Source organism: Callionymus lyra, chromosome 9 (assembly GCF_982586985.1).
Source record: "Callionymus lyra chromosome 9, fCalLyr1.hap1.1, whole genome shotgun sequence".
NCBI classification, from domain to species: Eukaryota; Metazoa; Chordata; class Actinopteri; order Syngnathiformes; family Callionymidae; genus Callionymus; species Callionymus lyra.
The window spans coordinates 16,908,023-16,926,311 of NC_141826.1; the positions used below are offsets into that span (position 1 = coordinate 16,908,023).

The window sequence follows — 18,289 nt, forward strand, 5'->3', positions numbered from 1 at the left end:
GCATTTACGGTCACGTTGTGTTTGTGTTGTATTTGAGTACATGTTGCATTTACGGTCACGTTGTGTTTGTGTTGTATTTGTGTACACATTACATTTACGGTCACATTGTGTTTGTGTTTGCGTACATGTTGTATTTACGGTCACGTTGTGTTTGTGTTGTATTTGAGTACATGTTGCATTCACGGTCACGTTGTGTTTGTGTTGTATTTGTGTACACATTACATTTACGGTCACATTGTGTTTGTGTTTGCGTACATGTTGCATTTACGGTCACGTTGTGTTTGTGTTGTATTTGTGTACATGTTGCATTTACGGTCACGTTGTGTTTGTGTTGTATTTGTGTACACATTACATTTACGGTCACATTGTGTTTGTGTTTGTGTTTGCGTACATCTTGCATTTACGGTCACGTTGTGTTTGTGTTGTATTTGAGTACATCTTGCATTTACGGTCACGTTGTGTTTGTGTTGTATTTGTGTACATGTTGCATTTACGGTCACGTTGTGTTTTTGTTGTATTTGCGTACATCTTGCATTTACGGTCACGTTGTGTTTGTGTTGTATTTGTGTACACATTACATTTACGGTCACATTGTGTTTGTGTTTGTGTTTGCGTACATGTTGCATTTTCGGTTACGTTGTGTTCGTGTTTTCTTTTTGTGTTCCCGTTTTGTTTGCGTTCATGTTGTGTTTGCATACATGTTTAAATTACGCTCACATTGTGTTCGTGTTGTGTTTGCTGGATGTTGCAATTATGTTCACATTGTGTTTGCGTTCACGTTGTGTTTGCGTTCACGTTATGTTTGCATAGATGTTGTGTTTGCGTTCATGTTGTGTTTGCATACATGTTTAAATTACGCTCACGTTGTGTTCGTGTTGTGTTTGCTGGATGTTGCAATTATGTTCACATTGTGTTTGCGTTCACGTTGTGTTTGCATTCACGTTATGTTTGCATAGATGTTGTGTTTGCGTTCACGTTGTGTTTGCATTCACGTTGTGTTTGCATAGATGTTGTGTTTGCATTCACGTTATGTTTGCATAGATTTTGTGTTTGCGTTCACGTTGTGTTTGCGTTCACGTTGTGTTTGCATTCACGTTGTGTTTGCATTCACGTTATGTTTGCATAGATGTTGTGTTTGCGTTCACGTTGTGTTTGCCTTCACGTTGTGTTTGCGTTCACGTTGTGTTTGCGTTCACGTTGTGTTTGCATTCATGTTGTGTTTGCATAGATGTTGTGTTTGCGTTCACGTTGTGTTTGCGTTCACGTTGTGTTTGCGTTCACGTTGTGTTTGCGTTCACGTTGTGTTTGCGTTCACGTTGTGTTTGCATTCACGTTGTGTTTGCATTCACGTTGTGTTTGCATAGATGTTGTGTTTGCATACACGTTGTGTTTGCGCTGCCATTGCATTTGTGTTCTACTTTTCATGGCATTTGATAAAAGTTGCATATAAGTTTTGGTTGCATTTACGTTACGTTTTGTTGTGTTACATTTGCTTTGTGCGCTGTGTGAATATGAGTTTGTGTAGCATTTGTGTTCTGTTTGCTGTGTGTCAAGTTTTTGCTACATCAGCTTTAATGTCTTTTGATACATGTGTCGAATGTGTTTGCTCTGGTGCACTTTCTGTCCGACTTCACGGCGGCGTCTCCGTCGGGCTCAGCTTCTGCTCGGAGAACGTTTAACGACGTACGGTCGCCCTTCGAGTAAACCGTCGGCAGCTGCTCTCGTGGAGTCGTCTCTGGAGAAACCACTTTTTTCCAGAAGATGAAGAAGGATCTGACCAGGACACCGGGATGGAAAAATGTGTTTTGATTGTTTATGGCTGCGGGGTTTTTTTTTTTTATTTTTACAAAAGACGCAATTGTTAGCAGACTCCATGTTCTTCCAAAACCCCGGCGTTTTTCTTAATCTCGCAACGGCGACCCGTTCGACCCACCTGAGGTTCCAGTGAGTCACTGCTTTTGGCCCGAAAAACTGGTAAAAGTTCAGAAAGTTCGACACACACACACACACACAAATACACACTTCAATCTGAGCAATGACACGTTGAAAAGTGCGGTAACAGAAGCCTCTCTGGTCGCGCATGTGGTCACCAGCTGTGGGCGACCACACGTCTGACACACACACACCAACACACACACACACACACGGTCCAACTATCTGACCCGAACAGAGGGCTTCTCACAGCTGAGGTCCACAGCTGGAGCCGCCACAGGACAGAAAGAAGAACTATCTGAATGGAAAAATGACGGCAGAGACTCCGAAAAACCCCTTTGATATCATGAGAGTCCAATCAGCAAATGAGCTGCTCCTGGACTCCAAAACGTTTGCATGCGGAGGAACTTCTCGTCCACCTCGGTGATGGCGGACATTACTCAGCAACGGGACACCTCCAGGAGGAATAATAGACAATACTTGGTGCTTCGAGAGAGAAGCCAATGTGGTGTTGATTACCTCGTCGGGCCGAGGAAGGTTGCCGAGTTTACAGCAGCCGACCGACAGGGACTGGAAAAGAGAAGCGCGTGGTGAGACGGAACGATAGAAGAAAAAGACGCCGTTAACCTCCTTTTCCATACAAGGAGACGGAGGGAAGGAGGAAGGAAGGAAGGAAGGGAGGGTGCAAAAAAGAGAGAGAGAGAGAGAGAGAGAGAAGAGGGTAACTCTGGGAGATACGATGAGCGAGCGAAGGGGAGGAGGAGGAGAGAAACGTAGACGAAGGAGATAAAGAGAGAGGAGGGAAGGATCGAGAGCGATAAGGTCGGAATCAAAGGAGGAGAGAACCGGCTTCTGAAAACAGGTACTTCTTCTTTTACATCAGAGAATGAATGAACTTGAGTTTGGTGTTGCAGTTTAGAAACTTTTCAACTTAAAAAAATGGTTTTATTTCAACAATTTCTTGACGTTAAAAGAGTGGAAAAAGAAAAGGAGTTGAAAAGGAAGTTGACTGAGGTCAGTATCAGGAGAAAAAAGAGGTTTTTAACAGGATTTCTCCAGATGACGAGCGTGTCTAGGATCAGTCGTACCTGCATGAGTCTGTAATTACACGCTGAAGATGCCCACAGGGGCGGCAGACATGACGCTTGGCTCCGTGCCACATCCACCGCTTTTATCACGTCTGAAAAAAAAAAAGAGAGAGAAATTCTTCCAGGATTGATGAGCTCGGACGTTAAGAGTCCAAAGATTTTACGTCGTGCTTCGGTAGATTCCTCAGTTACTCCGGCCGGCCGGCGTGTTTTCCAGCCGCGCACACATCAGCTGCAGGTTTCTGATTCTTGCTCGGAGCGAATCATTCCAAAAATGTCCCGTCAGTGTGTCACGGTGTCAGTGGAACAAGTTCAGAGCGAAGGTCAGAGAGTCGGTTCGTGTTTTGGAAGACGAGTCTGACGAGTCTTTCTTCTTCTCTCGCTCCTGGACGGCTTTCATTTTAGTGTTCGCGTCTGAGCGTCGCTCTTGAATTTCTTGAGATGTGCTCTCGGCTGAGAAGTCCAGAGACTATTTGCGAGAAGCAGGTCGATACGTATCACGATACAGGGGCTACGATACGATATATATTTTGATACTGTAGTAACGAGGATATATGTGTAGTATTGTCGAGTACTTGACTCTGGTGTCATAGAATTTACAGACCACATAACTCTTAACTCGTAACTGCTTTAATTTGTTTTGAAACCAAAATATGTCCAAACATCAGCTTTAAATCTGCTGGAGTCGACTGTATCCTCTCGTCCTCAGTCATTGGCGGTCATTATTGTTGTTTAAGCTGCACAGAACGTGATGAGTGCGACCAGAAGTTGAATTGCAACACAAAAATAACAAAATGCATTGAATATTTGCATGTTAATTGTAAATTTAATAAAATTTTAAATAAAAACTTTTTTTTTCATTTTTGCTGTTGTCAGTGTTGCTGTTAAATCATAAAAAAATATCGCAATATTTAAGTTTACTGATAAGTATTTACCCAAGACTGCCCTGTAGTTTCACACAGCAACATAAGAACCAGTTCACAAATAAATGAATTAATTCATTAATGAATGTATGAATGAATGAATACTTTAAAATTGTACTCTAATACAAACATGTAAAGATCAACAAAATACAGATTGAACTATTCAAGAAAGAAAAAAAGTTTGAAAAGGAGTTTTGAGAAGCATAAGCTTATCAAGTCAAACCCTTTCTCTACCTAGTACCTCGTACTAGTGATGTGCTGATGAAGCTTCATGAAGCAGTGTCATGTTGTTAAGAGGTCAGTAGGTGGCGCCATCTAGTGGACTCTGAGAATAATGACACTGCTTCATGAAGTTCATCAGACCATCACTACCTAGTACTATAAGTAATCTTACTTTTATACTCTAAGTAAACTACTTAAAACTTAAAAAGATACTCACAACAATAACAATAACAATTTGGGGTACAACTCCAACATCCCTCAAACTTAATGTTTGCTCATTAGCTGGTTTTTTGTTGCGTTTTTTTCTCTACTAAAATAAAAGCAATTCTTTTCTTTTTTTTATTGTGACAAATTTCATTTTTAGTGCATTTTTATTATGACTCTGTTCTGTCAAAATGATTTTGTTTTTGGACATTTTTAAAACCACTTAAGATGGAAAATGAAAGGTAGATTTGGTGATTTTACATCTCAACCTGTGAACAACTGTTCTAATGAAAACATCACGTCATTTTAAAAACTGGTGGCGCCACCTACTGACCTCTAAACAACATGACACTGCATCATGAAGCTTCATCAGACCATCACTAGTTTTAAGGAGTCAGTGCCGACAACTCCGAGGTTCCTCCAAGAAACCTTGACCGAGTCAGTCCTGATCACCTTTTTGCTGTTAAAGCAATTTAAGCAAGTTTATTACAAGATATATTTTTTTAATTGATTATTTTAAATGACTTGAGAAATACACTATAAACCACGATCGCTAAACTACTGGGCATGAAACGGAGAAAACACACAAAACAGACGCAAAACAAAGACAGAATATAACAAAAATTAGCTCAAGAGAGGAAATAAAATAGCAATAAACTAAACAACTCAGGCACTCGGGCAATAAAATAACAAAAATAAGTGCACTGCTTTACAGTACACTTGTAAGACAGTGCACGTACTTGCCCAGCGTGCACATTTCGACATGTAGTACTGTCTTAAATCGCACACTTCTCTAAGTGCACTGCTTTAGAGTACACTGTGATGAAGTGCAGTTACTTGCCCAGTGCTCAAATTAAGAGAGTGTAGTACTGTCTCAAATCAAACTCTGCTGCTACACACTTACCGGAAATGACTCGACAACTTCTTCTTCTACTACTTTTTAACATTGATTGCAACCAGCTGTTGGACATTATCGTGTGTTATTATTGTTGTTGTGTTGTTTTGTGATTAAACTAGTGTTTTCTAGAGACATTTACGCCGGCATCTGCTCCGAAGAAGCGTCGTCAGTGACGTAGCTTCAGTTTAGCGTCACTAAGATGGCGGCCATTGAGGGTGGAAAGTGTCCATCGATCCACACTCAATTTTCTGGCCGTTTGAATGGTGGTTCTTCATACACATTCTCTCTTTTTAAACACCGTTTTTAATTAATTTATGCTCTCGATGTCGTTTCCTGGAATATTTGGGACGACAACTAGAGTTACTTGATTTAGGAAAACCAATCAGAGAGCCTCTTCAGGTCACATGTTTGCCTCGGATTTATCCCCGATAACCTCTCGAGTCTTCTGGCTCCAGTCCAACGCTTTAGGAGACAAAATCTCAACGGGAGCCAAGTTCGTCAGCTGTGATGATGTCACTTGCACAAGTTCATCTTTTTATAGAAGTGAAGTAACGGATGGTTTTCGGGTCTATTTTTAAGGAAACGGCTGGAACAGCTTTCTCAACCCTTTTTTTTTTACCCCCCCCCGTGATGACCTTTGACCCCACCGACCTGGTTTTCCCTGAGTGAGGAGCACACACACCTGCGTCCCGCTCCCAGAAATCCAGGTCAAGAGCCCCGTGGCACATGTGGCCCCGCAGGTCCTCGAGAGAAACACAATCTGATCCCTGGAAATAGACTTCAGGGACAATACTTCGGTTGGACGCGGTTGTTATTTGTGCGTTTGTCCGCACCTCGCCCGCTTGTGCGTCCAAATTTAAACCGCCGTCTTCAGCTGCTCCGAGGTTTTATATCCAACGATGGAGCAGGAAAAATATCTTCTCCGTCGACGAGTCTCGAGCAAACGCTGCGGTGATTCATGTCACTTCATTATACTTCAAACAAATATGTCAAGAAATAAAAAGTACTTCTGGGAACAGACAAAACGACAACTTTTATCAGTTTATAGGCTTTTAAAAAAAACACCTCGTCGCCCTGGGTTTGACATTACTCTCGCTGCGTGACGATGGAAGCGACAGAAGCAGACGTCCCGAGCGAGGGTTCAGCACATTCCTGGCCGCGGCCAGATGGTCCGGCGCTGAGGTCAGACCCGCGGCAGGTCTGCGTCTCAGGGTCGTCTGCGATGTTTATTGGGCCCTTCGGACGCAGGTATGAGAGGCATCTTCGCTTTCGTGACCGCCGCCATCATCGGGCGACCACACGCTCGCAAATAGATGATTGACCGCTTCAGCGAAGTGGAAACGACAAAAGATGCAGCAATGAAAATACACTTGCATATATTTCTAGTTTAAATTGTTGTTTTCTGTGTGTTGTTCTCTAGATGTTAAATGTTAAATGCATCCAACATTTAAGATGTAAAAACATAATTGTTGTTCAATATGTAAAGACTATGATGGAGTATCAAACTTAACGTAAAAATAATATATACGGGATTAAAGTCACGTCATATCCGCTTTGTTTTTATACTATTTTAATCTCGTAATAAATGTATTTATATACAACTTTAATTTTGTTTAAATGTATTTTTGTCCATTTCATATGACTTTAATCTCATAACACATTTTTGTACGACTTTAATCTCGTTATAAATATACTTTAGTACGACTTCAATCTCGTATAAATATATTTTTGTACGACTTTTATAGCAATTAAATTTATTATTGTACGACTTTAATCGCGTAATAAATACATTTTAGTACGACTTTAATCTCCGAATAAATATATTTTGTACGACTTTAATCTTTATATAAATATATTTTAGTACGACTTTAATCTCGTAATAAATACATTTTAGTACGACTTTAATCTCCGAATAAATATATTTTGTACGACTTTAATCTTTATATAAATATATTTTAGTACGACTTTAATCTCCGAATAAATATATTTTGTACGACTTTAATCTCGCAATAAATACATTTTTGTACGACTTTAATCATGTAATAAATACATTTTTGTACACATTCAATCTAGTAATAAATATTTTTTGTAAGAATTTAATTGATACATTTTATTTAGACTTAAATCTCGTTATAAATATATTTTGTACGACTTTAATGTTATTATAAATGTAGTTTAATACGTCTTTAATCTTGTGATAAATGTATTTTTATAAGTTTTTAAACTTGTACTACATGTATTTTAGTACAACTTCAATCTTTTAATAAATGTATTATATACGACTTTAATTTTGTAATAAAATAAAATAAAATTCTTTGACTATTTTGAGTTTTGTTTTATGTTTAAAAAACTCAATTAAAAGTTCTTTCCAGTAATTCTTCTTCTGCTCCTAGACGATGTCGGCCCCACAGCAGACCTGCTGGCTCCAGCGACTCCTCGTCGTGCTCCTCAAGCTCCAGCTCACGCTGGCGGCTCTTCTCCGACCAGTAGGTTCCGCAGAATGTTCCGCCAAAGGTCCGGCCTCCTACCTTCTGGTCTTCACCGGCCACTGGGACCCTCAGGCCTTCCCCAAGCAGTACCCGCTGTTCCGGCCTCCAGCGCAGTGGTCCAAACTCATCGGTAACTAGCTTGTGCTAACTGACGCGCTGAGTTTAATGAGGGGGGGTGAGCCAGATGCTGGTTAGTCCCAACACTCTGAAGGAAAGCAGGACGTTGATGTTATCAATTGGCAGGAAAACTCCTGTTTGTTCTGTTATTTATTAGTCGGAAAAGTGACATTAATGTTGAACAAGTGCCAGACGCTACAAATGAAACGAGTCGTAAAATCAACATCCACCCAAGAGACGTGTATTTCATTCTCCAGGAGTGTCTGTAATTGAGTCCAGGCGTCCAGGTTTGATTTCTCAGGTGGATTTGAAAACATGCTTGTTATTCAAAAGTGTTTTTTTTCTAATGGAGACAAGCAGCTGTTCTGAGTCTCTAAGCGATGATGTCACTGGACCTGATGAATGAGCTGAAGATCTCGTGGGTGATCCTGGACCCTGTTGCCAATTATTGTTCAACCTTCTTTTAAATGTGTTCTTCCTGTTCTTCAGAGCCGGAACATAATAATACCACACATTATGATCGCTTAAGACGCAGAGGAAGAGGATCAGCACCTCCAAGAAATTTCATGATGTTATCTCAGGGGCAAGATGACCCAAAGGCCTGAAATCAAATGTGTTTGTGCTATCCATTGTGTTGTCTCAGGGTCAAGGTGACCTGGTTGTCCAAAAACAAATGTGTTTGTGGTATCACGTGTGTTATTCGGGGTCAAGATGATCCAGAGGCCTAAGAACAAATGTGTTTGTGGTATCCATTGTGTTATCTCAGGGTGAAGATGACCCGGAGGCCTGAGAGCAAATGTTTTTGTGGTATCCCTTGTGTTGTCTCTGGGTCAAGGTCAACGACCTCCTTGGCTTCCATAAATACATATGCAGTGCTGGAGGTTGTTCGCTTGACCCAGAGACAACACAAGGGATCCCACAAACACATTTGGTTTTGGACCCCCGGGTCATCTTGACCCTGAGATAACACAAGCGATACCTCAGACACAGTCTGTTTTGGACCCCCGGGTCACCTTGACCCTGAGATAACACAAGCGATACCTCAGACACATTTGGTTTTGGACCCCCGGGTCACCTTGACCCTGAGATAACACAAGCGATACCTCAGACACATTTGGTTTTGGACCCCCGGGTCACCTTGACCCTGAAATTACACAAGGAATTTGCTATTTTAAGTGTTTCCTTTCCACTCTGGCATGTGAACGTCTCGGAGTCTTCACTCAGAATTGGTTGAAAAGTTTGCACGCGATATGACGACATCATCTGCCTTTTTCTTTGTTACGTAGCGATGTGATGGAGGTTGGAGCCATTTTATACGTACAGTTGCGGGGAAAGAACCAAGATATATTTAGATATCGTAACGTTTAAAAACGTTCGGGTACAGAGAAGCTAGCTCGCGCCCTAGCATACGCGCTAATGCAGTGAAAACTGGAGTCAAAAAAAAGGACTCAAAAGCTATATTTCACTCAAAATCCTTTTATTGCTGCAGTCGTTCTGTCAGAAGCGAGAAAAGGCAAAGGCCTTAACACGAAGCAGACAAAGTATGACTTGCTAAAATCCTCCAGATGGCCCGACTGTCTAGTAACGTCTGTCCAGAAATGTCTTTAATATCTTTTTTATTGTTCATTCTTTCCCAAGCGGTGCGCCACAGTGCGAGGCCGCAGTGAAGGTGGTTGGGTGCGGTAGAGTCCTCGCTCAGAGACGGGGGTTGACAAGGAAACAAGTGGGGCCCGACTTTTCCACGCCGCGGCTCTCAGGGTGGCTGGCAGATGTTGTGTGTTTGTGTGTACATCGGTTGTATCGTGACCTCCTCGCACAATGTCTTTAGTGTGCCTCGGTCCTGGTCATCGTTTGACAGGAGGAAAGAAAAACACATGGAGTCACCGCACAAATAACAACCTGTCAAGGGATCCGGGGACCTCTAATGGGGGTTTTGAATCGGGTTGACCGGGGGGGCAGTGGACCAAGGACGGGTGACGGACTTTTTGTCGATCCTTTCAACTTAAAAACCACTCGGGCCCGGTACTTTTAAAAGTCTCGACGGGACACGAACGTGACGTTGTCATCGGATTTCAAGGTTGTGGGAAATTTTCCCGGGGAATGGAAATGTAATTTAGCGCTTAAGTAATGACAGTTTTCGGGGGAAGAAACGGGATCGTGTGTGAAGTGTGCGAGAGACGTGTGCGTGAGTGTGTGTCAGTAAGTGTGTCAGGAGCGTTTAAGGAATGACGACATGGTGGTGCGTCTGGATGTGAGGTAAGGCAGAGGAATTGGAGCATTTGTCAGCGTGTTTTTTGGCTAACCCCGGCTCTGCCCTGGAAACCGCCAGCCGTGGGCCGGTAGCGTCGCTGCTTTCAGCGCGACCTTTGAACGTCATTATGATTCGTTGATTCTAAACAGATGATCTTGATCGTGGAATATAAATGGATTTTTGGGGAACTAGAAGATAAATCTATCCAGCAATGTTGGACTTTGGTTTGAGGTTTATGATGAGCCTGCTTTGGTTTTACTCAATTCATTAGAGGGTTCAGTTTAGCTGATTGGAGAGTTAGCTTGCTAGGCTAGCGAGCCCAATACAATCCAAGAATTTAAACATTTTCTACTCACCTCACTAAGGTTTGGATTATTTTCAGATTAATCAGTTCTTTTTAGAGTTATCGGTACAAATGTATTTCATGCTAATGTAGCAACTGGAGCTCAGTTGTCTTTGTCCAAAAAGACACTTAAAAACATCTAAAAAAAACTCCATACTGCTCGTCTGTAACGTCCATCTTGTATTGGAGCCTCGACATTAGGAATTGTTTGGAAAAAACTTAAACAAATATGTGTTAAGTATACTATATTTTAAGTTTGTTTTTTAGCGGATGCTATTAGGGTATCGGCGTAAATCTTGCACGCTGACACTGACCATGTGCTTGAACAAGTATATAGTTGTAGCAAGAGCCAAAAAACTTGTAGGTTCCACTACAAACGCACTTAAAATATACAGATTTATTGAGTTTTTATCAGATAAATTCCTCTTGTCGAGACTTCAATACAAGAGGGACGCTACAGACGAGCAGTATGGATGTCTTTAAGTGTCTTTTTGGATGAAGATGAAGACGAAGACAACGGGGCTCCAGTTGCGAGGTTGAAATACATTTTTGTCTATAGCTCTAAAAAGAACAGATGGCTCTGAAAATAATCTCAACTCTTAGTCGACATAAGGGTGAGTAGAAAACGAGCGAAGTTTGAATTTTGGGGCGAACTATCGCTTTAAGCCAACACAGGTGTACGATTCGAAGTGTCTCATTCTTCTCGAGAATCAATCCATTTTCTGCAAAATAATGCTCGCCTTTCTTCATCCCCCTCTAGCTGTGACTCATAACCACCATTATCGGCTGTGGGAGGAAGGAGCCCGGGCCAGCATAGGGGTTCAGAACTTTGCGGAAATTGGGGTGACGGTGGAAATAATGAAGGAGGCCAAGGAAGCGAGAAGGAGACGTTCCGTTGGCGCCATGTACCGGACAGCTGGTATTCCTAATGGCATTGGGCACAGCTCCACCGAGTTGCTTATGCAGCCTCGCAACTCACTGGTAATTGAAACAATACACACACACACACACACTGACACATCTGCTTGATTAAATCTGTTTCGTCATCTGGTGACCCGAGCCTTCGCGTAATACGGTCCATCCGCACCGACCAAACACTTCACTGGTTCTTTCCATGATCCAATCAGACTGTGTTTAACCTTAAGTGCTTGAAGCCCTGCAGCCACAAACGCCCACATCCATCCTGCATGGTCTGCACTTTGTCTGCTGCCTGTCCCGCTCCGCTCTGGGAGCTTAGGAAGGGGGCCCAGGTTGAAATTCAGTAACAGCTTAGAGTTGGACAATTTATCACCACATCATAGGCACTTTCAAAGATGGACGTCATCTCCACGAAAGAGAAATATTTCTACCCTGCTAAAAATGTGTTAGGGAATGGAAAGATAGATGGAAGAGGAATTTTTGTTTTTGTGGCCCCGAAGCCCCTTAGCCTAGCTACGTAAACTAGCTATAGCAAGCCTTGGGGTCCCTCCTTTCTTGGTGTAGGTGACCCAAACTGACCTGGACCTTTTCATCCGTCGACTGGCGCTCCCTTAACTGGGAAAGGGTATGAACACGAAGTGATGTCGGTTTGTCTTATTTGAGGTTGACTTTATTATGAAGCATCTCTGCGGTCGGTTCCCAAATCCCTAAAATTGGACTTCTTCACCACCGACATCATCTCATAATCCTGGGAGACATTTTTCTGTTTAGGGCAAACATCAATTTTCCTGTCTTTCACTGAATTCTTCTGCTTCTTCGTCAACTTATTTCCACATTAAATGCTGGCAAATGTAATTTGATTGATGCGTCCTGAGTATCAGGCTTGGTAATATCAACAAGGTTTGGCCGGGCTGGTCTGGATTTAAGTGCATTTTACATTAAAATTAAATTGCAATTTTTGCATTAAAATATCTTGTCAACCACATAAAATGATTTATGTTGGCCTTGATTTACCCTTATAGATCTTGAGTTAACAATTCAAGATCAATGACTGCCTTGAATCTTTTCTAACGGTCACAAACCACTGGGTAACTTCACAGTCCCCTTCGTGAGGCATTTGTTACCAGACACATAGATTCAATTATCTATATCATTTGCATCTGCAAAAGACGTATCTCAAGGTATACTAGTCCAACTAGGTTCCAAAACTCATCAATGGTCATTAAAGTTGGAAGTGACCAAAAGAAGAATATTGCAGGTACAAGCCGAACAAATACCTTAACCCTAACCCTTAGCGATCTGAAGGGAATCATGGTCATTGGGGAGAGACCTGGGCTAGAGCCCCTGCCCCTCTTTTTGGAGACGATTCATTTTAGCATGAAGCTTCTCTGTGGTTGCTTCCCAAATCTTTGAATTTGACTTCTTCACCACTGACATTGTCACCTTTGGCATATTGTCAGGAGCCTCATGGACACGTTGCTAGTTAGGAGTTTCAGGGCATGTCCCACCGGTAGAAGACCGATGGGGATACCAGGGATATGCCGGGGAGACTGGGGAGTTTCTAAGATGGCCGTCTTCACCTGATTGTCTTGAGACAAGTCACTTACAACGCAATCGGCTCCGTCAACGTAGATGGGTCAACTAGATTATTTACTTAACATTTGTTGAGTCGGTCACGCCTTCAAGGGCCAGTCAATGAAACTAATGCATCAGACTGGTCTTGGGTGTGAGGAAGACCTCAAGACAATATATTCTAACGGCAGATCCACTACAGAGGGATTTCATTGCTACTGCTTTTCAGATGAAGTCCAGATCTGCTCAATTCTGGATATGGAAACCATGAACGGCCTGAACAATATAAATCTGACAATAACCACTCATACGTCTGGGGTGTATCCAGGGTCAAGTATAGCTCATGAATGCGCGGCTTTGATTCAAAATGAACGTCTAGCCATCCTGCCAAGACTCAATAATAACCCTCAAATTAATGGAATTGGGTCAATGTAACATCCAAATGCATCAACATCACAGCGCAGCAAAGGTAAAGCAAGGACTATTTTTCTCTTCAGTTTTTTGGCATTTGAGAATGAGATATGAAATTACAGGAAAGTGTTGCGGTCGGTGTTAGAAAGCAGTTTTAGAGATAGGTTTTTTGGGGTCTGCCTTGAATTATGATGACCTACATTTGTCGGTGGGTTATAAACGCTTGAGCCGTGAAAAACCCATAAACAAGTCTGTCGGTAAGTACTTGTGAACGGCAGCTTTATTGCCCGTCGTCTTCGCATGCGACGTCTGCGGCTGCCTCGAGCTCCCGAGGTGAACTAAAGTTAGTCAAGAGGACGAGAATCAGCTGAAATCTGTTTATGCGCTTTGTCTGTTTGTCTCTGGTAAACTCATTTTCGTCTCACCACAAACCAAAACATCCACACGCAACGCACCAAAATCTCCCAAACACACACGATTCCTATCTCTGCGCTCACATGCTGTAAACGTGTAATTGAAAGCAGACAGAGAACATGAAATAAATGCCCTCCGTGTCCGAGGTTTATCATCCTGAAGAAGTTTATATTGTGTAGGATCAGTGGCACCAGACATAATGGAATTATACCAGCTGTGCACTAAGCTTCTTCTGCTACCGGGCTGGCCTGCATGTTCGCTAAGGTCTCTCTGCGGAGGTTTTGTGATTTGCTGAGATGAAGAAAAAAAGCAAGATGGATCATGGGAGCTTTGAGTAACTGTCTGTATCCCGGAGATACTTCCTGGCCTGTATATTGCGAACCCACAGGGGCCCGAGGAGCGAGGGAAACCCCTCACATCCTTTCAGGTTGGCTCAATGGATACAGCAGCTCCGAGAAACACCGCGGTGTCGCTGGACGAGAAGAGCGAGTGGATGAAAAAGATACTTCTGAAAAGCAATATGTCCCATTCAGATTTGTAGCTCAAAGGCACAGGGAACAGACGGCCAGTGTCACGCTGACACTGACCTGAACCAGAGTGCTCCGGTCTGCCCGGTGTGATGTCTATTCCAGCGCTACACATGTGTGACATCCTTTGTTGGCTTCCTAAGCTTGGATGTCTCACAGCAGCTTCTCGCATGTCATATTTCCAACTCAGGAGGGATCTTCTGTTTGTCTGCCACCTCAGCCCGCGCTGACCTCACGTCCTGTATTAGCTCCGGAGATTCATCTATCACCGAAGAGACACCGTCCCATCCATTCCGGGAAAACCAGGCACTGACGCACACATGCTGTTTTCGAGGCCTGCCCAAACAATTTACAACCTCCTGTTTCTTGTTTTGTTATTTGTGTGTGGTATTTAAATCTGTCGAACTCTGTTGTGATGCGCATTTCTTTCATGAGTCTCCAAGTGGTTCTGTTTGATCCAACACGTTTTCTACGATTGATATCAGCCCTGAGGAGCGTCTTGGTTTACATTGTGTGGCGAGAGTGAGACATGTGGATTACAAATCTGACGGAGAAATTCAACCTCAAAGATGTCAACCAAAGTGATCTGTCAGAAAATATTTCTTTTTCTTAACTACTTTGAAGACAGACAACATTTTTTAGACTTTCTCTGTTTGTAATTTGCAAAATCACATGTATCAAACTCAAGGACCTGGGCCTGCCAGAGTCAAATGATGTGGTCCACAAGAGTTCCCCTTCCAAATGCATGGTGAAATTATGACCTACAGAGAATGCAAAATTTAATTTTGCCCTTTGCCAGGTGGTTTTATGTTAAAAAATAATCGGGGAACTTTTTAAAACCGCAAAGTTGAGTATTTGTGGCCTATTCAGAGATGCGTTATGCTAGAATTCAGTCATGAATTCATCTTCCCTTATATCTTATTTATCATTTTAATTTCTTGCATGAATGGTTTTAAAAAAACAGCGTCAAAAACTTTCTACATCCAAGAACACACACTTATATCTCAATGAATGTAGAAAGTGATCGTTGATTCTAATTCTATTCTGTGATATTTTTCCTGATCACTAGCTTTCAATGATGGCGAAGATAATACCGAGCCCCGACTGGTATGTTGGCGTGGACAGCCTGAACCTCTGCGACGGTAACCACTGGAAACAGGAAGTCACCGTTGACCTGCAGCCTTTTGACGCAGGGACCGACAGCGGATTCACCTTCTCCTCCCCTAACTTTCCCACCGTTCCACAAGAAAACATAACAAAGGTGAGTCAAAGGTTGAAGTTACTAACAATATTATGACATAAAACGCATTTAAGTGAGATCCCAGATGGCCGTCCCGCTCCGTGCCCTGACATCGTTTGGGAGTGAGGTGTAATTCTTAACTGTCATCCTCAGCCCAAAGTGATTCAAGGTTCAATCGCCTCTCTTACGTAACGGTCCATCTCTCTCTACCCATGTGTTTCTAAGTGGACTGTTGAACCTTTGTTCGGAATCTGCTGGCCGATGAATTATTCCGATCTGTTCCACTTTGCATCTTTCAGATCACCTCACAGATGCCAAACCATCCGGCGAACTCCTACTACTATCCACGTCTAAAAGAACTCCCCCCCATCGCGAGCATAAGGATCACGCGACTGAGCAGACCCCACAACCGCCACGCACCCATGTCCAATCACATCATGCCAAACTCCATCAATCCACAGCGATTCTCAGGTAAGAGCGACTCAGAGTTGATTTAAAGTTCTAAGCAGATGCACATTTCGGATTAAAGCAGATTGTTTCTGGCGCCCCCTAGTTTTTGAGTAGTGTAACTGAAGGACCAACCGCGACTGCATGTGCATTTGTTTACAAAACAAAAACATTTTATCCTCGCGGAAGCTTCAAAAAGTCCAGTTAGTACTTCAGACATGATAGAAAATAATTGAATCAAATGAACCTGCTGCTTTAACCCAGTGAGGCTAACAAATAAGAATTAAAAATAATGTCACTCAAAGTTCTGTTGAAGTTAACTTGACCAATTTCAGTGGGTAGTTGGCTGTAAAACGTCCGAGCCCACAATGGCTTACAGTGCATGGAGAAAAACCTAGGAAGCACTATTATAAAGCAGGAATCCAATATTAACTCGGTGTAGAGTTGTATCCTATTGACCTCAATTGGCCCCCAGGCAGCGGGTGTGAAGCTACATTGAACCTCGTCTGAAGTACTTTAGTTACTTGTAGAGGACTCTTTATGTATTCATAACGTTGCTTTACACGATTCCAACCTATCCAAAAATCTTTTTTTTAGCAATTTGGGTCAACAGAAAAGACACTTGTACTGTAATTTGTACTCATTCTATTTGTGTGTATCACACCTTTCCCCCTCCTCTAAATACAGCAACACCACTTGACTGTGAAGTATCTCTGTGGTCCTCCTGGGGTTTGTGCCTGGGCCCCTGTTCAAAAGGTGGAGTCCGTCATCGCACACGTTACATCCTTCTTCGGCCTGCAAATTCTGGCACCCCGTGTCCCGAATTGGAAGAACAAGCTGAGTGCATACCGCACAGCTGTATGAGACTCCAGTAACCTGCGGATCACCTGAGCACTGGAGCTGCCAGCATTCAACACTGGGTCTAAAGATGTCACTGCTGGACCGAGGAAGACGACTTTTGCAAAGTATCTTTTGCTTCTTGCGGACAGATGAGAAGGTCTTTGTAAAGGAAACCCAAAGAATAGAGTTCTTTTTGGCGGGTTTTCGTGGAAAAACAAGTGAGCACAGAGTGAGGTTTGGATGGACATGTTGAGGTTATAATAATAATTTGAGGAGTGATGGATGGTGAATGTCTTTATAGTAATGAACTGTGGAGGAAATGTAACAGGTCGTTATCGGTAAAACAGTTTGACCATGCACACACACACACACACACACGCACACACACAACCACAAACCTTTTGGCACATAGAATTCCTTGCACGTACTTCATACCTTCACAAGGTCTGGAGAGTTGGTTTACAAAGGTAACTTGTACATGCTTGACAAATGCAGCTCTTTCAAAAGTAACTTCACACCCTGGTTTATAAATATCCACAAGAGACAACAAGCCAAACGCTTATGTAACGATGTCAAGACGATGAAATGAGCAACTTGTTCATTGAAAGAGTAGATTTTTTTGTTTGTGTTATTTGACCTCTTTTGATATTTTCATGTCTGGATTTTGTAAATACTTTGTAATGTGTCACGTGTATTACTGAAGAGATTTTTTCAATAAAAAGAACTTTTCTTACCCCATGTGGTTGAAGTCTGAACTGCAGTAGGTACTTGTAAAACAAATGAAAAACGTCTGCGAGGCTTGTGTTGTGATGTGTTTCTTAGGCGTGATGTTGATGTCAGTTTTGCCTCATATTTCAGTTGTTTGAAATGAAGAACGAGAAACAAATAGCAGCCTTTTCTGGAGGTGGATAATAATAACAAGCTGTGTGTGTGTATATATAAATATTGATGTATATGACCGGAGGAAAAAAAGGTGGGGGAATTGACAAGGAGCTGAACAATACAGTGAAAAAACAAAAGAGTTGTTGGAATAATTCCTTTTGAAATGTGAAAATTTAAATTAGATAAATGTATTTCCTTATTTATTTACACATAATACATTTAATTTCGTTTTCCTTTTCACCCCCAGTCAGTCTATTTCCATTCGCCTTTTCATATCTTATAATTGCATTCCTGGCATCCCATAGTTCTCTACTACAACATGTCACTTTTTTAACCTTACAAAGATAGAATCAAATAAACATGTTCATTTTATTTGATACACATGAAGTCTTTCCACATTGTGGAAATTTGAGTTGCAGTTCAGGAGAAAAAGATTACAATATACAGTATAAGGACATTCAGTACACACATACAAAATACGTATACAAAATAATCATACAAATAATAATATTAAAAAAATAAGCAGAAAATAAATAAAATGAAAAATATATCAACAGCATTCATTCATTCA

General features: G+C 42.0%; 1 protein-coding gene across 1 annotated transcript; it reads left to right on the forward strand.

Annotated features, from left to right (window-relative positions):
- The first annotated feature begins 2,747 nt into the window (after positions 1 to 2,747).
- On the forward strand, positions 2,748 to 17,382 carry spon2a (spondin 2a, extracellular matrix protein). The gene is made up of 6 exons (XM_087799047.1): positions 2,748 to 2,794; positions 7,661 to 7,886; positions 11,228 to 11,448; positions 15,379 to 15,570; positions 15,849 to 16,020; positions 16,684 to 17,382. Exons 2-6 carry the CDS (start codon positions 7,664 to 7,666, stop codon positions 16,869 to 16,871), a joined length of 996 nt encoding a protein of 331 aa, XP_087655173.1. The 5' UTR covers positions 2,748 to 2,794; positions 7,661 to 7,663; the 3' UTR covers positions 16,872 to 17,382.
- Positions 17,383 to 18,289: the final 907 nt, after the last annotated feature.